Source organism: Bombus pyrosoma, linkage group LG12 (assembly GCF_014825855.1).
Source record: "Bombus pyrosoma isolate SC7728 linkage group LG12, ASM1482585v1, whole genome shotgun sequence".
In the NCBI taxonomy this organism is placed as follows: Eukaryota; Metazoa; Arthropoda; class Insecta; order Hymenoptera; family Apidae; genus Bombus; species Bombus pyrosoma.
In genome coordinates, this window is record NC_057781.1 from 1,180,073 (window position 1) to 1,203,322 (window position 23,250).

Genomic DNA, 23,250 nt, shown 5'->3' on the forward strand with positions numbered 1-23,250 from the left:
TAAAGTTGTTCTCTGAAGCAGACAGAAAGTTATATTCGAAATGTCGTATAATTCTCATATTCGAATGAGACAATTATCTCCCTGCCAGCCCAATTATTTCCAGATGTACAGCGAATTAACTTCCCCTAATTAATATTCGACGAACATTTGCCGCAAATTACGTATATTTCTGTCAATAACGAGGACGCGGCCGCCTCTGTCGAACTTTGCTCGGTTGATCTTTAATGCGAATTCGTCTCGGTGATACGATGCTATTCACACGTTAGCGTCAGAAACGGAGGTAAGAGAATGGTTACCTATGAAACAGATGCTCCCCTGTTGCCAGAGAAACAATGGGGCTTGACAAAGACGGCAACAAACTCGACAACTCGTAGCGTCACGATGTAGCGGTGTCCAACAGATGAGGAACACCGATAAAATACGATTCGTTGGGGAACGCTTTGACGTGTAACGCTTTTATAGCGCGTCAATAATGCCTGAAAACCAACCTGACTTGTTCATCTTTGTTCAATAGAAGCAATGCAAATTCCTAACGTCATCAGGAATAAATCTATTAAAATCTAAAAAAATCACTTTTGTTTTAAAACGTCATTTATAAATATCATAAATTGAAGTGATTTTTACATTTTTTAATTCTTGATTAAATGAATTAAATATAATGAAATAATAATAATATCTTAATTATCGAACAATCACTTCGACGTTCTCTTCGAATGGAACAAATTTAGAAGAAGAAACTCAAGTTCAGGTAGCCATTTCTTTCAATGTAGTAGAGTAACGCGATAGAATGGGCAATGGGCATAATACGTATATATGTGAAGGAAAGAAAGGCAAGGGGAGAAAGAAGTTCACGCGAATTTTTGCGTAACGTTATTAATAATTGAGTTTGAAACTCCTATTTTCAGCGAAATTGAACCGACGCGACGCAGCGTTTCCGTGGAGGAAAGCCACTCTACGAGCGACCTTTTTATAGGCAAATAAAAGTTCTGTCTTTTTTTGTTCCTCCACACCATCCATGTAAACGACCTACTTTGATTTTGGTTACCCGTAGCACACACGGGACGGAAGCGCCGCTGCACTGTGCCTCGTAAATTCGAAAACTTCTTCCGAGTATCCGGCCTGCTAACGTTCTTCGATTCTTTAACAATATGACCATGGCATATTGCAAAAGTAGCGGTGAACTTCTTAAAGTGTTCCCTGGGAAATCATAATCGTTCTTTCGAACTACGGCATGAGATTAGGATGAAGCATTACGGGCGACGGACAGATTATCAGAGTTATTCTTCACAGAGGTCGGAAACTGCAAAAGATCGCGGTAAATACTTAACGTATAAAAACCTTAATAACATTAAAACAAGTGCAAATTATGCTCGTCCATTATTTCATTCCATATTCGTTTAATCTCAATTTCATAGGAAGCAAAGAAACAGCGTCCATAGAAAAACAGCATGCCTGATAAAAATTAAATAAAGCTTGCGAGATAGATATTTTTCCCGGTCTGTTCGATCAAAACAAATTTTTATATAATTTCATACATAACCTCAGAGAAGTATTCAAATACTTGTGAACGCCTTTTATAAATATAATGTGTGTTATAAATATTTTAAAATTTTATTGGCGAAATAATGGGATCCGACTATCAGGATTATATAATACACATAATATATATACCTAAAGGTTTATGATGATAAGTATTCAAATACTTTCGTGAACTACTGTAGGTATGTACGTACAACATGCACGATATTTAAAACTCTCCCAAAAACATTCATAAACATTAAAAAAAGAGAGAAGAAGAAGAAAAGAATTTGCAAGAAATTCATTCGAGACTACGTAGAGGCTATCGTTGAAAGCAGACATCGAGAGACGAACGAATACTACCTTCTTTCGCTTGCACGAATCCGTGCACCTCGCAGTAACTTCCGGCGGAACCGACGGCGCCAGGCGTGTCCAAAGTGAATAGTGTATTTGCCGACGAGCTGACCGCATCGTCAGGGGTCTGCAGTAGACTGGTAGTCTGCGACAGTGTGCGTTGCTGGTGATGGGAATGATGATGGAGATGATGGTGTTGCTGCTGCTGCTGCAGCTGCTGTTGTTGTTGTTGTTGCTGGGCCGCCAGGATCTCTTCGTGCCGACATTTCGAGCAACGACGCATCTCCGAGCGGACACGCAACAGCCAGACCATGCCGAACAGTGCCATAGCAATCTCAAGTCCCGGTGACCTCGATGGGTGCTTCATGCTCGCTGAGTCAAGGTCATCGAGGCTCCAGTAGCCAACGCGATGCATAGCACTGAAATCCTTGCGAGCGATGTCTCCTTTTCTTTCCTAACCACGACTACACAGCCTGATCGCTGGAATGATTGTTGCTTCTCTAGATACGTAAAGTGGTTTTTACCCTGTTTAGACTTTTAATTGTCTTTTCTTTTCTTTTTTTTTCTTCTTTTCTAGGTAAATTCGGATTTTTATTTGGAAGTTCATTTTAAAGACACGCAAGGTTTTTTTTTAAAGTAATAGTTGTTCAGAGAATTTAATTAAGTTTGGAAAATTTTAGCTAGGCAGTTTGATTTTCTTTTTAGCTATTTTGTTCCCTCGATTATACTTTGTGCATTTATGTTTAATAAAGATTTTGTTTGTATATGTTCTCGAATTTGAAATATTTTTTACATCACGCTTTTCACATCATTTCTTGTGAATTTGGATAACAATATTACCAGAATTTATGTTTCTTACTTCGTTCCTTTTCGAAAGGAACCTTCCCGCTGGTTTCTTCTTCAGGCATGAATTCCTCCGTCTGTACAACCAATCGTTCGATTCCAATTTTTAGTTCGACACAGTCGTGCTCGCATCAAGATTTGTCTCGCCGTTAATGGAACCTATCCGCCGTAAATTCTTCGTCGATCTACCTCCATTCTTCTTTGGATTACCCAAGTATCGAAGTAATCCTACTTCACCTCCATTTCAACAAGCTGGCTGATGTGCTTCATCCATTCGATTCCTAACCGGTCGCTTCAGCTAGTGCGAACACGCTCATTCCACGAATTTGTTCAAATCGGCGATCCCGTGTGCCGAATGCTTTCCACATCTTTTACTGACAGCGGGAACGCGCGACATTCGTCAGGATTAGGATCTTGGCGGCAAGTTCGGAACGTGCGAACTGTGGATTACGAACTACCAAGGAACGCGCCGTTGCTGCAGTTACGCTTTACGCCGATAGGACGAACAAAAAAAAAAAATTCATAGAATTTTTCAGACACTCGTATCCATACACTGATTCAACATTCTCGACGCTACATGACAAAGTGGAAGGCACGATTGTTGGGAACGTGACGATCGACGACTTCAGGAATATCCAGATTTCTTCAGAATGTTTCTTCTCGTATGTTTTAATTTCGCACGATCACACCGCGTTCGTTAACGTTCCAACGACGTAGCAAAGAAATTGTTAGGCCAGTTGAAGGCGACGTATTCGCGTGATACGTCGTGAATAACATTAATGGCCAATGAAACCTCGATCGCATTCAGTGAAACTGCACGGGTAACTTTGTCGTTCCCTGGTAAATGATTACGGCTAATGAAGCCAGCTTATGGACACATTGCCAGTTACTGTTGGTCCCGATGAACGACGCACTTAGAAAAGTAGAAAAGATTCGTTCGTGATCCGCGCTGGCTATGGAACGCTCTCGTGAAAGTTTTTAGCAAGCAAGCCGAGAGAGGTATCGTCGTTGCTCCGTTCACCAACTTTCCCATTTGCCCTATCGCTGTGGAGCAAGTTGCAACGAGCTGGGCTGGCCAACACCGTTCGTGTCTCCCAGCCGTTTCAACTTCTGCGTCTGTTTTCTCGCCGCGATTCTCTGTGGCCCATCGAGCTGCGCGAGGCTGACGTCTTTCCGAATGCAGCCCCCTGGAACGAAGACCCGCTCCCATTGAGGCGGCACTTCCGGCCAGCGTGTTCGTTTCACTTGCTACGCACGGCTGAATCGGCTCCTTTTGGGGACACAGAGTTGGATCTTGATCCTCGATGATAACGTGGTTTCACTGAACGCTGCAAACCGATTCCAAGAAGCTTTAGCTCCACGTCGAAGTTACTGGACGGGAAGGTTCGATAAGTGTCCGGGATTTCTTTTATCCGAACAACCAGACCTTGTCGATCCCACGTTTTTTCTTCTTTCTTATATTGAATTCTATTACGGGGCTTCAGAACCGTCCCTTTCTTACGCTGGCCTGCAAAAGTTATACGAACGATGCCACCAAGCCTGGACGAGATTCTACTGGCAAAAGGAAACACACTCGAACAGGATCGGCGTCTTTCCTTTCCCCCTTTTTTTTGTAGTTATCTTTGCCTTCCCTATTTTTTTCTTTCTTTTTATTTTCTGTCGAGCTTCTGATGCTGCGACGAGGAGGATCCTTCAGACGACACGCGGTTGGCGTGTCTAATAGCCCCGCGTTTGATACAGCGAAATGAGATTCCCGAGTTCACGGAAATATAAGTTCGATTTGTTTCGTTAAAAGGAAAATATTTCGGTATCTCTGGTTCTATTCCAGCCGCGATACACCGATTGATTTTATTGCTCGTGTTTCATTGCTTCTATCGGAAAGTATACACTGGACCGCAAAATTATTTAGACAGTTACCATAGAAAACATTTATGTCTATATTTTAGATATTATATAAAACATTTTGAAAATTAAAATAATACTGTAATGAGGTACGACTGTCGAGATCATATTTGAGAAATTTAAAACCAATACAAAGATGTATCTATGAAGAAATTACGAGATATTTAATGCAAACGTACATTTAGCAAAACATTAATATACAGCATGAGGAGCTATTTTACGCTCATAGTAAGTATGGTTCTAGTAATAAATACGGTTTTATCAATTTCATAACTGTGCTAATATTTCGTATAATACACGTAATACATTCATAAAAGATGTCTATAAGCGTTTAAAATCTTTTATGAGCATATCGACATGGAGCTAGTATTTTATATTAAAATACGAAGCAGATGTGATAACAAATATCAGAATTTATAACGATTAACTGTCGACAATGGTTGTTTCACGATGCTTTCATTCGATTCTGTCCTATAATTGAACCATCTCCGTCGATGTGCTGCTATAGATTTTACACATACATTTCGTTTCTCTGCAAGTCACGAAAGTCTTTCGCTGAGAAACTTTCGAAGCTATTCAATTGTATCATTAAAGTTTCGTGACGGCGTGTCCTTGTTGATCGTGAAACAAAGTTTGATCGAAAGTAAATTACTCGACGCGTTTTGCAACGCGAAGAGCAAACGCGACCAAACTCTGAGTTCTGGAATATGAAACAGAACTGGAGAGGAATTTTATGGATTGACTCGAGCGTCAAGGAACCTTGGAAAGCCGAAGAGACGGAGTTGTAAATTATGACGGGCGTCTCGACGAACGGCGCAGTGGAAAACACTTGTACGTTCTTCGAGTACTGACTGCTGGCACTCCTCGTCACCGCAACGAGCAAGATGCTCGTATCTGTCACGTACACGTAACAATTAAAACTTGAATCTTCGGCTCGAGGGGTTGCTTGTTAACGATGATTCTCCGTTTTTGAATGGCAAGTTGAGTTACGGATAAATTTTTGCGTATTGGGCTTTTTAATGATACGAATGAAGCAGAAAGAGATTGCAGTTTTTTCTGGATTGTGAACGACAGTTTTAACAAGCTCGGTTCGAGTACAACATCTGATCTTGAAGTTAAAATTCGAATTAGATTCTAGTATTGGATGGTATTCTAAACTTGAAATTCAGTACCATTCTAGCCTTTAGTACTCTCAGAATGTTTTGATATGAGTGATGTTTTTTGGAATCAGAAATCATATATTGGGGAGGAAAAGATTTATTTATATAGATCAACCTTTTCCTCTCTTCTATTTTTTGGCAAAAACAAAGCAAAATGACAGTTTATATAGAGGAATGTTAACACGAACTCTATTTTCCCCTATACAAGAAAGAGAATAATAGTTTTTTGATATGAAATAAATCGTATTGGATGATATAGCGATCTCGATAGATATTTCAAACTATAGAAACAAATCCTTTCAATTGTCTTCTCATCGGATAAATCACGGACGATCATAAAAACTGGCACAAGTTCGTTCAAAGAAATAATTAATCGAGGATGGAGAAAAATACGCCGGAATAGGTGTCGATATAATGGCTAGTTAATACTCGATGAAGGCATATCCTTTGCGACCGTTCAATTGACGTTCCGTGGCTCTTTGTCTGCTCGCAGCCGCCATCATATGCATGGTGCGCGGATAAATAAACCGCGAACGAACGCGATTATAACGGGGTAGAAATAATGCAGTTGCCTGCACCCGTCACGCCGGTGCAGTAAATCACTGAGCGATCGCGAGTACGAAATAATGCATCGGGGACGTGAATGGACGTTAGAGGTCGGGGAATCATCCAGACAAACTGCCATTGCGATGAACAATACGATTGAAACGCTCTCTGATACGCGACAGCTGGCCACTGATGCTCCTAGTGCTCGCCTATCATCGCTTCTTCTCCTCGCAATAATACGTTTCACATCTGATTTATATTTAAGTGTATAGTGATAGCAATTAAAAAGTATTCAGATGAATACTCTACAGGGATCAGTACAGATGGTTATGATATAGCTCATGAGAGAAGGTTGACTGATTAAGAATATAACTCATTGTTAGATAGATAGAGATAGATAGAGAAAAGTGGGAGGGAGAATGTAATTCATTATTTGTTTAAATGTAGAATATTGTGAATTTCGGTGAGTCAACGAGTTTAATTCTAATATAATTCGAGTCATCGTCCATTACTTCCATCACTTCTTATAACTACTTCCATTTAGAGCCAACAACAGAAATACTTTTAATTTTTCTATGGAGAAGTTTTTACAGACGATAGGTGAATTAAGTAGAACGTATAGAGAATACTATATGAAAGATTGAAAATCATAGCGATATAGGTTAAAATATAGAGATTTTTGATTTGGTCAAGTATTTCAACTTTTAAAAGTATCATTTCTTTAATTTCTTAATTAAAACTAAGTTATAATATTATTCTGTGCCACAATTCATTTTCGCGACTTGAAAAGGTATAAGGAATATTTTATAATAACGAACCCACGCTATTTCGTAGTGTATAATATGATTTTTAACTGTGTAGTGTACAGGTACTATACTATGTATACTCTGTATATAGTTTCGCTTCATTCTACAATTATACAGAGAGATAAAATTAAATATGTAGCATTTAAGAATTATAAAAATATCATTACCACTACAGCATTGAAATTCCTGTTTCCGCGGAACTGGTTTTATTCAGACAAGTTAAAAATTCTCCTCCTACCTCTGTAAATTATAATGATCCTCGAAGCAACAAGACCGTCTGTGTTTCTTAATCGGTACGGAACGAAGTTGCGTGTAGTGTTTGTACGAAGTTCAGGGGTGAAATTAGCGGAAAACCAGGCTGAGACTGAGACGGAACGAGCGCGTTGCATTCAGTGCAATTAAACGCGGGGTCCGTTCCGCAGCCGAGTTGTTTCGCGCAATTGTACGCAGAGCGACCCGGCGCGGCGTGCACACGTAGGTTACATGGCCGGAATTTATTTTGATTCTGCGCGGCGCAAAGTATCCGAGACTTCGTCCACGATGCATGAAAATTTATGATATTCTCGTTCGTTTGTTCGTCCGGCCGTTCGCGCGAGAAATTTATTCGACGCACGTTATTTAAAAACGCGGCTCAACGGCACGGAACGGCACGACTCTCGTGTGTGTCGGCCGTAAAAAAAAAGGATATTAAAATATTATCGCGGATTCGCGTCCGTGTCATCGTATATTTCGTCGGGAGAAGGCGCGTGGAACAGCTACAGCGATCCAGAGGAAAAATATGAAAATCCGTGATAAATCGATACGCGCGGAAAAACGCGTTGTTTTCTATGTGATTAACGAAAAACATTTTTTCCGTTCATTGGAATTAGAATCAGTCGGGATCTGAGATTACTTCATATTTGTATATGAAAGTTCATAAATACATAAGAATTCGACGTAGGTCTTACTTTATTAATTTCTTCTACTGTTTAGTGTATCTATGAAATTTATTTTTATATGTTTGGATTATTGTATAGATGAATATGTCCAACTTCTATAGTCATCTATAGGTATAATCACACGAGAATACTTTTTATGTACGAATATCGAATATCGAATATCGAATATCGTATATCCTACCTCTACTTTAACATAGAATCATAAAAGGACGCACTCCTATGAAAATTCATCGCTTATTTTGAATAAACAACTTTTACAGCAACGAGTATGTTATTTCGGATACGAATTCACTGTTCGCACCATGTTGGAACGATACGGAATTTTCGGCAGCGAAAATTTTCCCTGATGCGACCAATAGAAATGTTAAACGAGATCGACGATTTTCGGAGGTGAACTGTGGTAACGCGGTTGCATTACAACCCTGGCAATTTTTTCGCGGCTCTCGATCCCGTGACACCGTTGAATATTCGCGAGCGCCGAAACCGACACGAGTCGTTTCTGTTAAAAAGCAGCCGACACCAGCGCGCCGTGTGCAAAACCACTAATAACGATGCTCTGCCTACGATTTTTATTTATTTTAGCCAGCAGCGTATCGATCGACAGAAATTAATGTGTCGACACTATAGCGTCACGTACCGCCAAAAAACAACATCGTTGGCCTGATTCACGGCTGACGACCGCGTCGAACTCTTTCCCAGCTTGCTGGTTATGATACCATACATTGTCCTTTCATGATTTTTTGTCCTTTTGTTCAATAAATCCAAATAATAAAAATTTGTTCCCTATTTTTATTTCTCCTTCCTCAAAGGTGTAACTGTTAATTTTAATTTATTAACTGGGTAAAATAAGATTCACATTTGCCAATCCAACTATTAATTTATCTTTATCAACTTTTAATTCCACGATCATGAAACTTTCCGATTAAGACAAGACCCCGCTAACAAGTTAACTAGCTGAACAGGGCTTGTTTTAAGTTTAAATTCAACGATATTGCTATACAAATTTTGAAAATTATTTACCAGACGTCTAACATTGAAGATAAAAGTGCTTTAAGACTTTCCAAAACTTCCACGATGATCGATGTAATATTTGTAACGGTTACCTACTCGAGAAACGGTACGTCGTTGTATATATCCATCAACAATTTAAAAACTTTCAGTCGTAACGGACTTCGACACTCCATTGTGATGAAAGTTTCTTTTATTGCACCAGAAGAGAACTGCCCTTTTGAAAGTATGTTCTTTGAAAAGCAACAAAGAACGTAAATAGGGCGTATAAAGTTTTTTTTGGAGAGAGTTTTATAAGAAGTAATAGCTAACGCTAAAGTAAAGATGGTGGCTAATGGTAAAGCTTACAGAGACGCACAAATAGTTGATAGTCTGGTGTTATCTTTCTCCAAATATCACGAATGAGCAGGTTCAGAGGAAATAAAGGGGAGTTTTAAGAGCTAATTAGCAGTTCAAAAGTATTATTCACTTGTCTAAAAGAGCTCTCATATTTATCGGAGATTTGAATGCAAAATCTTGTGTATGGTGGTTAAAGAATATTATAACCGGGGAAACATAATTCTGGTTTTGCATGTTGTAGTGAAAGGGATTTTATTCTTGAAAGACCTACGGGAAAATCCAAAATTAATATTCTGTCCTACCATCTCTTGATGTATCAAGAAATCAAAGAGTAAGGTATATATAATAAATACTTGATAAGAGGGCTGGTTTCAGAAGGTTCTCAAAGGTTACCTTATACGAATGGCACGTAAGAGGAGAGCTCGAAGAAGACATAGAGAACCAGGGACTGAAGTCTAGAATATCGAGGCCCTCAATAAATAATGGCAGAAATTCTTGTTATTGTATGAAATGTTCTTTGCAAGCTAAGGGTTTCCAGATTACAATACCCTATCGCGTAAACGTAGAGCATCGACTAAAAAACTCTCGTTCCATTTTGTCATCTTACAATGTTCTATTCTATATATATAATCGGTCGCCGATCGACTTAATTGACTCAACGCTTTCAAAATCTATTTCACGATGCCTCCTATCGGATTACGACACAAATTTATAAAGTGAATCGCTGTTCCAACATTATACTACGATCAAGTAAACACGAGGCTGATATCAACATAAAACGAAGGATAAAAGAAAAAAAGAATAGAGCGAGAGATCGAAAGGACAGGAGTCGGCTGGCTTCGATTTTCCATGCAAATATTAGCCGTCGTTACGGACTGCTATAGGTTTAATTGGTTTTCCCTACGATCACGGGTTGATCGTCGAATTAATTTCTCCGATTCAGATGGAATTAGCACAGGTAAATCCCGTCGAATAACCGCAAATGAATATCGATAGATCTGTTTATACTAGATTTCCACGCGCCGCGTTCTCTGCCTATGTTAATCAAAAAAGTATCATAATTTCGATCGGTTATCGTTACCGCGCAGATGTCTCCCAATTTCACTATTTTTCGAACGTCAGTTGTACTACTATGATAGGTCGGGCGGGTACTAGCTGCATTATTTGCAAGCGTGATCGATAAATTCGTAACGCGAACAGCGTCCAACGATTCTTCAATATTGCGTGGTTTTACTATTGCGAATTCAACTGCTATTCTGGGAACTGCGTGACTATCGAAGCAAGGCTTTCAAATGGGATCGTTGCTCGATTTATAGCCACCATTTGACTTGAAATTAAATTCCTTGAAGATTGCATTAGGATAGACCATTATTGATGAACAAGGATTTTTCTTTTTAAAACCGTAGTGATTTATTCAAATCACATTTATTCAAAAATACAGATAACTATTATACATATTTATGGCTATATAAATCAATATATGAGTCGTTTAGAAGCTACTCTGAGATCAATTCTATGATTTGGAAAATACAGAAAAATGATGTTACAAACATTATTTCCTTAAATTTGCTCTAGAATTGACTAATATTTGCACCATTTCTTTATGATAGGTGAACCTATAGAAGTAAATCATCTGTATCTCGAAAATTGGACATTAATTGTACTACCTGTGCAATGAAACTGACAAGTTTAAAAAAAATGAAGTTGATCAAAATGAAGTTCAACTTCTGAAAGGCTCGTATAACGTTCAGTCCAAGTAGGTACCTGCTACGTCGCGTTGTATTCCATTCTATCGAATTAAATTTGCGTCAATAAAATAATGAATGCCACCATTAGAAAATTATCGTGAAGAATTTAACGCGTACTTCGAAATCACTACATGAAGCCATAGGTTTCATTGCTGAGAAATTAATGAAAATATTTTGGTTTCGGGTTGTTGAAAAAGTTTTAATCACTAATGAAAAAGACCTATCAACATTCACGAATCAATCTATCTAGAATTTGAATTATTATGAAATGTTCAGAAAGATCCTAAGAATACAGTAGGAAACGATATTTCAGAGAAATTTTATGCAATCGCACCATTTTGTCTGTGAATATCGTAGGTGTTCGGAAGTCTGAGCATTCTTCGAGTTCGGATACAAGCACAGACAAAGGCGAGGAACGCTAATCCATGGTGTACAAGCAGATTTCATGCGGCATCGGCCAGCACTGGACGAACTTGATGCAAAGTAGATCAGAGAGCGGTAGCTTTTGAGCCCGAACATTGTTGGTCAGCCTGTTCTACGCAAACGTATACGGGTAGTATCATCTAAATTCTACCGCGATTAGATACACCGCGGTAACGAGAAACAATTTCCTTTGTCGTTTACTGACCCGTTAATAATAATCTAACGAAATATACTACCTACCGCCTCTACCTGAAACAATGATTCGTTTCGTTCGTTCGAAGAGACGACGCTTCCATGCAATCGCCCCTTTATACGCTAGTTTATTACAGCGATCCGTTTGTTCGAAATTTTTCGCACCGAGTCTGGTTTTCATCCATTATAATCCTGAAAATGACGTGCTCCAATTCGATTCACTTTGATTGATAAATAACGTGGCACGATGTTTTATGTTTGCTCGTGGAACGTTGGAAACATGGAGGACTACATGAAAACGTCCGTGATGTCAATATAAACCAAATTACAAAAGTTTCCAATTACAAAATAATAATAGATACCACGAATTGATTGAAAAATTGGAATTGCATTTTTAACTAAAATCTCGAATTTCCGATACGAACAGCACTCATACAAAAAGTTGCAGCAATATTTTCAAGAAAATCAGTGGAAAACTAATTTCGAAGTTTATCATATTCTACCTTTAATTTCTTATCCTGCAGCGTATTTGTCAATGTCGTAATCTTCTCTGTCGATCTTCCACTCGTCTGTGATATTTCTTCCACCTTCTTTCGTTCAAATACAATTTCTCGGAGGAGCGTCCAGAAAATGCGACGCAATCTTGCTGGTGGCTTTTAAGAAACGCTAGGCCGCAACGGGGACGCGGTTCGTTTGAGAAACAGTATGCTCGCTCGAATGCACGGTACCAGGAAGGGAAGTTATTTAAATAAAGCCTTAATGCCTCGAAATGCCGGCTAGAGTGCGAAGGATAAAGTTTACGTCGAAAAAGTTGTCGAAGTTCCTGGGATGGGGTTTGCTACAAAGCTGAGTGAATCTGTAAATGTAAGATGGTCTCTGTTTGGCGAACGAAAGTTAACCCTCCTTCTTTCTACGCTGGTGAAGCTCGTGTAAACCGACTTTTCTCCTTCGAACGGTTTCGAAGTCGGGAAAGAAAAGACGGAAGTAATCCGGTTGAATTTCCGCGATTCGTTTCCGCTCGGGCGTTTCAGCGCGTGCACGCGCGACAAGAAACGTCCACGCGATCCTGGGAAAACGGGTAAACAAGGGGAAGTCGAGCAAACCGTCCTTTCATTTCTTTGTTCTTTTCGTTTTTTAACGAATGTTCGTAACAATCGAGTGGATTTCATTTGACTGGAAAAACTTTCGATCGTTGAGTCGTAAACTTTCACGAGGACGATTGCGTCGTCGAACGAACAATTCTCCTAGGCTTTTACCTCTTTCTCGCGAGCAGATTCATTTAATTATTGCAGAGGTTCGTGAACATCGTTCGGCGGAGCAATTCAAACACTTACCACAGCTGGCTAAGAGGCACGTATTTCTTTAATTAAAAGTAAAACCACTCCCACATTGCTCGTCGGATGTAACATGCCAGGATACACACCACCAGAGATAAAATCTAATTGTTCTCCTTGAAAATCACCCACTCTAAACAAATCTTCCTCTCGCGGAAAATTTCCTTCTTGATTTCACTATACGCGAATAATTGTAATGCGATCATCTACTTTCGAAAGATTTAGCTTCTTTACGTTCAAACTCTTATCTGAATTATTTCCTTTATCGAAGAACACGTCGGACAACCATCAACAAACGTAACGGAAACCGAATATACATATGTAAGCAATTTCTTTCATCTCTTCCTCCTTCTACATTTTCTTCTGAAGCCTTTTCTCCTGCCTAGCCTTTATATTCCACAGCCGGAAGGAAAAAAGCTGGCTACCTTTTGCAACGAGCACGCAGACTTTTAAGCCTTCACGAGCCTCGACACAGAACCGTTTAGTCGTTTCTAGCTGATAGCCGGCTCACGGATGGAACGTAATAAAAGTACGAGTCGACGCGGCGTCGTTGGATGTAGTTGCATCGCGAAAAGAAATTCCTTCCGGTCGTTTTAATTCGCGTAAGCGCACCCCTCACCCGTTTCTCCCATCCCTCTTCCGCTACCTTCCTGCTATTTCCCCACGCTGTTTTCATCCAGTCAACGTTTCACGCTTCAAAAACCGTGACGCAGTTATTGCGATTACGTAACGAGTTCGCTTCTACCTCCTCATATTCACGATTCCGTCGTTGGTGAGAATGATTATTATTATTATTACTATTGTAATTATTACAAGTGGTGTATCGCGAATTTCGGCCCACGCGACGACAAAGCTCATAGCCCGGGGCGTGAATATAGTCGTTCGTTACTTCCGTCGTGATTGCCGTCGTTTAATTAACGAACTGTCGCGGAGTTCGGTTATAAGGTGACTCAAGTTAAACGGAAGTTCGGACTGAGCTCGTGGGACCAGCGCAAGACGTGGACAAGTATGAAATTGCGTTTAAAGAGAGATGTTTGCCTCAGGCTTCTTGCGAAGATGTTTCTCTGTCTTCTGTTTTACGTAAAATTCCTTTTGTGCAGAGTACGTCGTTGTTTGTTGTCAGTTTGCATGAAAGATCCTTAGAAATGTCAAACTGCATCGTCATAATTTTCTGTATTAATCGTGTGCTTTTTTCTTTATTTCTTTCAGTTCGTTTAATATTTTTAATATATTTGAAGATTGGTTAATTATTCTAGTACAAACAATAAGTATACATAGTATCACAAAATGTGTAAGATAAAAAGAAAAATTCTTCATCTGGAGTATTTTTAGCAGCATATTTCTAACGTAAAATAAAAATGTTAATAACTTAAAGAAGAACCCTCAAACGATATTTTTGTACTTGAACTTTTTTCATCATCTCGATGTATAGAAGCGACTGTATAAATATCGAAATATAACACATCGATGTATAATATCAACTAGAATACCTATAGATACGAAGTAGATCACGTTCACTTCCATCTATATCTATTAATATCATTTTGATCTCGAAGTAATTCTACTGGAAGCGCTTTGATTCGAACGCGTTTCTAATTATTATACCAGCAGGCAGAGGACGATATTTACGCTTAGTTCCCTTGGTGCGTCGCAACTTGAAGAAAATAACGCAAGGAGCTTTTACGTCCATAAACAGGATGCACTGTTTTAGAACTGTAGTTTATTATTTACTCGGAGTAAAAGTATCGCGAGTAGTTCCGTGATGTGAACGAAACGCTGCGAGTTGCAGTCACATGGAATTCTATGTTTATTCGTAGACACACGGAAGCGCAACAAAATGTTGAAGATCCTCCCGAGATCTTTGCTTCGTTACCTTTGTTGCTAGTACAACTATAACTCGATAACTGCGAACTTCTTGTTACCAGCATATACGCGAGTTGTGCGCGTCGTGTTTTGACAATTGCGCAAAAAGAAATAATAATAGCAAAATGCTTTTCTGTTCCTGAGAACTTTTAGAATATTGTTTCGAAATCCATATAAGTTTCTTACAGTGACTGAACTTTCGTATCCCAATGTTACATTTGCTTTAAGAAGCAGAAATGTTCTTGGAATTTTAGAAACAGTTAACGTAAAATTGAAATGAAATATTAAAGATATCAACAACGATTCCTCTACATTTTTCTCAAATTACAGAAATTTGTTAATTATAGAAAATTAAAAAGAACTCAGCAGGATTAAAAACGATACAATTTTTGTAGTTCTCAATTTAAATAAAAAATAAGGGTTTCCTACATTTATGAATAAAAATATAGAAATTCACCATATACAAATATGTAAAATTGATATAAAACCTCGCTTTGAAATTCATAAATCTAATCAGATTGACAGTGAACGGAGAAATAAGAACAAAAAGTTTGTCAAACACGTAAAATTTGCTCAACTTGATAAACCAACGCGACGCGCGGAAGATATTACGTTTCGAGGACAAAACCAAGCGAGTAGAACAGATGAATGCTGTTTCAGTTAATTACCATACGCTCGTATGCAAGAAACAAGGTATATTCCTTTAACACAACCGAAGATGCATTGAAACCGTACCCAATGGCGACTGCAATGTTTTCATTTGCAGTACACACGAAATTCTGTCGGTGTGTGTGCGACTTCGTGGTTAAACGTACGTGTGAGACTGTTACTACGTTCGCATGGATCACCCTACATTGAATTAGATCGCGTCCATGACCGGAAATTATATTCGACTGCAACTTCCGCATAATCAGTGAGGCGGGAAAACTGCGAGCAAAACAAGATTAACGGCTAGCCGTGGTCATTTGTCTCGTAAATCATTAAAATTCTAAGCTAGTTTTCTGTTTCGAAGTTCTTTTTGTTTTACAGTTTGATTAATTTTATTAACCAGAGATTTTTTATTTCTTGGACAGAATAATTTGGTTACTTAAAAATTTCTTCTTTCTCTATCTGTTGTTTCATTTCTTTTAAAAATAAATTATATTTATAAAGATTAAAATTAATTTTAATAACTCTTACTCTTAACTCCGCCATTACAGGTGTTTATACTTATGAGATAATCTTGTTAATAAATTAAGGGAATTGTGGCGTACAATAAAGAAGAAGGAGAATTTTACTATAACTTGATAAAATAGAATGAGAAAATATTTCATCCTTTCGCGTGTCTTTCCTTCCTTGAAAATATAACTTGTCGACCAGGAGTTGGGATGAGAACACAACACTAAAGCGTAACTTATTGTTAAATATGTCCTAAAGTCCAAATGTCCCATCCACTGGGAGTACAAGTTTTTCAAATCTACGCGGTCCACAAAGTGAAGAGCAGGGAAACAACTTTGCACTTGATCATCCACTTTTAGGACTTATCGTCAGAACGCGTAATAAACTACATCCTCAGCGAACAGCTTCCTGCCGAGACATATGAAATGTTGGTTTAACTGGTTTAACAAATTTCTCTTTGGTTTCTAATATCATAATTTTAACTTGTCACTAGGTAAAGACTTTTGGAACAGGGACTATTGCTAGCAAACCGATTTTTCATTCGCGTTCGTTCAACCGAGAATGTCTCAAGCGACTTTCACTAAAATTGTCGTCAGATTGATTATACTTCTCACCTGAGCAAAAGAAACGCGAAAGAAAGAACAGGCGAATATAAGGGCAGGTATGACGCTTCGAACCAGAGGTACGTTACTATCGAGGAAAGTTGTCGGCGTCTCATTGACGTCGACAGAGTTCCCGGTGGGCTTTTCTTCCTCAAAGTGTTCCCCGTCGACTTCCTTTCACAGATTGCCTGTAGGAAAAACTCCTGGTTGGCCGAACCTTACCTCGTTATAAGCTTCCTCAATAACGTCCCGCGGGACGTGTTGGATCCCCTTCTATCCACCTCCCTCGTCTTTTTCCCCTTTCGACCCATTCTCTTTTCTTTTTCTTCTCTTCTTTTTTTCTGCTTTCTCTCTATCGTGTGTTTTCAGAAGCCTGCACACTACACGAATGTTTTGACAAACCGGCCGGTGCTGTCTTGCTTGGTTGATTTTTATTGGCCCGTGCGAAGGCGAACAGGTGCAGAACAAACAGTTTAAAAAGAGAAATTTCTACTGTCAATCCATGCGCGCGTTGTCCATTCTACTTCTCCATCAAACTATGTTTCACGCTCCGACGACTTTTATAATGGAACACGACCAACGGAAAATCTCTCGTTAACTTATAGCGCAATTCCTATCAACTATGGTTTTTAACGTAAACGTCGTCAATGAAATTATATACAAAGGGGAATGTTACGCCACGAGGTTTAGCATAGGCCGTGTCCCTAACCGTCACTCGTGGTACTACAGTGCCGCAGACAGATCGTCTTATAAGACCGGCGAAATATATACAATGTAGGGACAATCGCATAGTTCTAGAAACGTCGATTCGCCTTCGGTCCGTTATTTCATTTACACAAAGAAGGTGGCATACGTGATCATAGGCGCCAACGGTGGGATGACCCGAGCGTAGTGGGGGTCGTCTCCCAGAGAAGAAAGAAAAAAGTCGAAGGGCATCAGTACCATTTGAGGATTCAAACGTTATGCATCGAGAGGTTCTGACGAATAAAATTAAAGTCGCTTAGTCTACCGAATACATCAAGAAATATTATAAAGTCGGGTCGAATTCCTGTATCAAACTAATTGTATAATCGTTAAATAATTTGTGACGTATTCATTATATTATTTTTAAATATTGTCAAATATACAAGTTTATATTAACCCTGTTAATTCAGTGTTAAACTCATTGAACTACCTCTGTTATCTTAATCGATACAGGGGAACGACTAATTCGCGGCGTCCATTATCTGAATTGTAGCGAGAATTTACGCCTCTCGCTAACGTGTTTTCCTGGCGATCGCGTCTCTCCGTGAACGATCGTAACAGGGAATTTTTCATGGTTTCCCTTTTTCGATCCGATGAAACGCACGATAAACGGAAGTTTCTTTTTACGTTTTTATATGAAGCATCCGGCAAATTGTCAGTAATTTCTCCAGCTCATGATTTTCCTTGCATTGTTTTGTTTCTGAACAAGATAAATCTTGCAATTGAAAATTGAAGCAGGTTGAAGCCAGACATTATCGGATGAAAAAAAATGATTTTTGTTATTGCGGTGAAGAGTACGTCACTTCGGAGGACGAAAATGCCTCCTATAAAGCAATTGCTTTAATAATAAATCAAACCATCCGGATGGAACAACAATCGTCGCGTGCTAAGTTCCCAGATTTTTACGAAAGTATCGACGTGGAATCTTTTGTGATTTCATTGTTGTCTGCTAATTGTCCTCTCACCATGACGATGGGTTTGGCCGCGTAACAAGCGCGCACCAGACGAAGGAAAACACGGGGCGACGCGAAATGGAACGACTGCGAAAGCTCGTTTAGCCGGGAATATAGGCTGCATATATATATGTACTTCACTGCAGATTTCTGAGCGACTAAAGGGCATTGGGAACTCATTTTCCAGCGTAAACAACGTAGCCCCAGCAGATCCCTGCTGCACCGCTGTACACGATTTATTCTCATTTGCATATACCATTTCTGTATCGCTATAATCACTGGCCCCGGCACTGCGTTATCTTCATCGGGGAAAAAGAATTCAGATATTCAAGCGTCTGCCTCGTTTTATCTTCGATACATAGAGCTCCGCCGAACATTTTCGTTTGAAAGCCTGCCCTATTTTTCTTAAAACGTAGATTATTAAAACGTAATATCCATTAAAACGCGTAGATACGGAGACATTATAAGAGATATGATCTTGGAAAGTTAGATAATTTCGAACAGATTATAGGAACATTGAAAGGTGTCGAATGGTATAATTAACTTCGATACTTCGAACTTTTATGTTTTCACATTTTTTAATATGTGTTTCAACACTACGGTTTTTATGTATAAAATTCCTAATGAGATATGTCCTATGTGTATAATATTCCTAATGAAAAATAAGAAATAAATGTGATAGATAAAAATAGGTAAAAGAAGGATGTTTCAATGGTTGAAAGATACAATATTGTTAATATAGCATTCATTAAAAATAAATTCAGACTTCTATTGAGTAGTATTTCATAGAAGACTACCATTAAGTATTAATAACAAAGAGCTCTCACGTCTAACTTGAAAAATTTGTTGATAGATGAACATGATAGGACCTAAAGGTTGAAGCATGGACATAATCAGAAGACCTTCATTCTTACTCGAACGGAATGTCTCGTGTATTCCACGTCACGTTTGATTCCTTTCATACATCCTATTTTACAATCGATTATTCGGTACGATGGTAGAGGAAAACGAAGAAAGAAGAATGAACGAGGTGAGAAACATATTCATAGACTCGATTTTTCGAAGAAAGGACTTTGTTGGAACTGACAGGAAACGACGCCGGCTGGGTGAACACGTAGACCGCCCGGTAACTACTTCCGGCCTTTTTGAAACATGTCCTTCTCTCGTTAGCCATTCGACTCGGACTCCTCTTTTCTTCTCGGCTTCCGACTGCACAGTTCGTTAGGCAATTTCTATTTCGTCCCGTGTCCAATTTCCACCGCGGAATTTTCGGCCTCGTTACATTTTTCCTCCTTTTTCCATTCTTTCTGTTTCCTTTTCTTCTTTTTTTTTTTTGATTCTCTTTTGGCAAAATTTCCTGCGTAGCCACCGCGGAAAAAAATTTCAACCCGCAATCTTCCGTTTCGTTAGCCTCGCGATGACCGAAATTTATTTAGCAGAAAAAAGAACACAGGCTGTCGGTCGTCGCGGCAACGATCGCTGGAAAAAAACATCGAAGCTCAACGGACGCAACAAAAAGTTAACACGTCTGCGTACAGCACGATGGTCTTCTAATTTGTAACAGCTGCGCGTTACGAGTATAATGCTGGGACTTTGTTTAAAGGCGTTTCGTTTTTATTACGGGCTTTTCATATGCTTTAGTTCCGAAAGACAAAGCACAGAGCGAGAAATATTCTAAATAAACGAAAGGAAGATAAACGTGTGAGTGGCTGATTTCTTTTCCATTGTTTTGTATGTAGATATCTTTCAGCAGTGTACACTGTCAAACGCGTGAAGCTATATCTCAACGCGATAAAAGGACCCTTCAAATCAAAGGATTTCAACTGTATCAAAGGTATTTCATATCGACACTCTTACAAGTCATCTCGCACCTTTTCAGTTTATAAGTCAAGATTCAAAAACCCCTTTCAAAGAACTACATAAAACCAGTTGATCTTGCAAATGTTCATTTTGTTCCATGAAACGCAGTCGAAATCATCGAACCAGGATTCTTTCTCAACGTCACAGATATTTAATTTGATACGCGAAAAAACTCGGACACTTTCCGCAAACCCTTTCGGCGACACGTTGACGAGATCGCCGCGCAAGTTTAAGATTAACGAGCGAAAGCTGCTTTCTGTAATGATATGAAGCTGACGCCGCCAGCAAAACACGACGCCGCAACTTTTGTCGACCGAAACCGTTCGCGCAAACTTCATTAAATCGATAATAGAGTCCTTTTTTTCTGGTGCATCGTCGGCGCATGCAGCGGTTGGGCGACTGAATACCGTGGTCCGCGGAATAACATCGAAAGTCTAGCGAAGATACAGGAGTGAGTTGGATTGCGAGGAAAGTTTGGTACGCGCGAGAAGTCGACTTACAGACGACAGACGGATGACGTTGTTATCGACTGCTGTTTGTCCTGTGGTGCACGCGTGTCGCGAAACTTCCTCGATATTTTACGGACCTCACGACATCCACAATGGACCAACAAGCTGTGGACGCCTCGGGAGATTTCTTCTTTCAATTACGAAGCCACGATGTGTCGCGGCTCGTCGCGAGATGCTTTCGCAGAAATTCTGAGTAAACAGTTGCCGTTTTCGAATCGATCCGCGACGCGGCGCGTCAGCTCCCGCGGTTCTGGTAGACTAGCAGACGTGTTCGCGCACTATTCATAAATTCGCGATTGCTTCGCAAGTATTCGCGGCATTCGCTTTTGACGGAGACGCCCGGAGCGGTCGCGGCTTCCTGTTTCTTCAACGCCAACGCGAAAGTTATCAAGCTATGCCAACGATGAACGCGTTTCGCTGCCGCGGCACTGCGATTCGTAGATTGTTTCGCGTTCGTCAACTTTTATGCGCCACGTATTTGTACTATGAAGGAATCAACCTTTTCAGCTGTTCGTACACATATGTGAGTTTCGAAAAATTATTCATCATGCGCTGTGAGTCCACATATATATCCGCGGATAAGTGAAATAAAAGATATTGATGAATTCTATAAACTTATTATGTACAAGCAATATTACTTATCTTTATTCCTGTGTATAGGGATAAACAGCAGAAACAGCTAACTGCATACTTAACCAATAATCAGTTCATCGCTTTGAAAAAGAAGAGGGTGAATGTATCGTTCATATCGTTACAAACATTCGTCAAAAGCCACGTATATCGCGATGAAATTAAAAATATATTAGTTTCTAATATAAGATGAAATGATATAATATATGATATGATATGAAATTCATTCAATCACATATCCAGTGGTTATGATACGAAATATGATATGACTCTAGATGTGGTGAAATTATTTGGATAAATCGAAAGCTTTTAATAAACGCATAGAAGCAGTCAGTCATTTCCAGTCTCTTTAGCAGATATGATATGTACAAACGATAAAATAATAATTACTTGTTCAATTTTTATAATGTACCGTATAATCTGACCTAATGTAAACGAAACTAATTTACTATAAAATATATTTTATTTTAATAATATGAATTGTAGATAGAGAACAATGAATGCCGACAAAACCGAAGAACTCGCCAATATTTTTGATTGAATATCATTCCTTCCTACCCATATATGTAGGTATACCATATGAAATTGCGAAGAATATTCGCCATGAGAGGCATCAACTTTCATTTCACAATATCTTTCCGTCATGACAAAAATATTTCTCGATACGATTGGTAGAATATTTTCTATGGAAATGAATTTCTCATGTTTATCGAAAAAAAACCGTAGTGACAAATAAGGATTAAACTTCTTTGTCGAGATTAACAAGGAGATTCACGAGTAGCAGGAGAATTTTTGAAAATGCTTTTTACATTGGATACAGAACGTAGCCGCGGATCGCCCAGACCCCCAGAACAATCGATCCTGTTCGGTGGATAGGCAATCGCAATATATGGAGGCGGCCGATATAAACGCGAAGAACGGCCAACAATTCGTTGCCGGCGTGGAGTTTCATTTCGGGGAATTCAATAATCGGTTACATCGGCAATAACTGCGCGAGTCGTTCGATTTTATAACGCCACGCTCCTACCAATCATCGCGAGTGCTTCGGTCTTATATACGACACCTGCAAGAAGCCACACGTTGCTTGTTATTTACTTGGTCGTTCACCTTCATTCATCGATACAAGTCTGTTCCGTAGGAACCTATAAAATACTTTCAATTAAATGAAAGAATGCTTTTGATCTTGTTTTTATATTATTATATCAAAATATTATTTCTAGTATAACTTTTTATTCGAATATGATATTATTTTTCTTCTTGAGGAATGCTATTGTCAACCTCTTGATTATTGCCACAAATTATATCGTTCCTATTGAATAAAGGCAACTTGCATTTTTAAAAAAGTTTTAGTGAAACTCTAATTTTTATTTCAATTCTTTAGATCGAGGTTTATTAAATACAAAATTACGTATATATAAAATTTCCAATGCCGTATAGTCTGCCATATAATTCAAGTTCTTCTGAAGAAATCAGAAGGCAGAGAGTTAACCTCTTAGGTACGATGCGCCACTATAGTGACTCATTCACTCACTGTTTGAACTAAATAATCTTTTTCATTTGTCTTGCTTCATACTTTTCTTGCCCTCATAACGTTTTATAACAGTGTTAACAATATACACACAGAATAGTCTTCGTTTTTGATACGCCAGTGTCAAGTATCAATTCTTGTTTTTCGTTAAAATAAATATATCGTTATTATATGTTCTTTTTAATATGCCTTATAATTTTTTAGAATCTCCAACCTCAAAATGTCGCTCCAAAATAGAAAACGAAGAGCAATTTGAAAAGCAGTATCGCGCTATAAGTGTGAAAATTGTGAT

General features: G+C 38.9%; 1 protein-coding gene across 17 annotated transcripts in view; it reads right to left on the reverse strand.

Annotated features, from left to right (window-relative positions):
• The window catches only part of LOC122573521 (disks large 1 tumor suppressor protein), a 533,282-nt gene that overhangs the window by 273,684 nt on the left and 236,348 nt on the right, over window positions 1–23,250 (reverse strand). For 9 of the 17 annotated variants that reach the window (XM_043739996.1, XM_043739995.1, XM_043739973.1 and 6 more), the window contains exon 1: window positions 1,882–2,302. The exons of 6 other annotated variants lie outside the window; for them this stretch is intronic. In XM_043739996.1, the coding sequence (XP_043595931.1) occupies window positions 1,882–2,287 (406 nt within the window). In that variant the 5' untranslated portion in view covers window positions 2,288–2,302. Of the gene's footprint in view, window positions 1–1,881; window positions 2,303–23,250 lie in introns of those variants that run through there. 2 more of the 17 variants (XM_043739977.1, XM_043739974.1) reach the window with 1 other exon arrangement.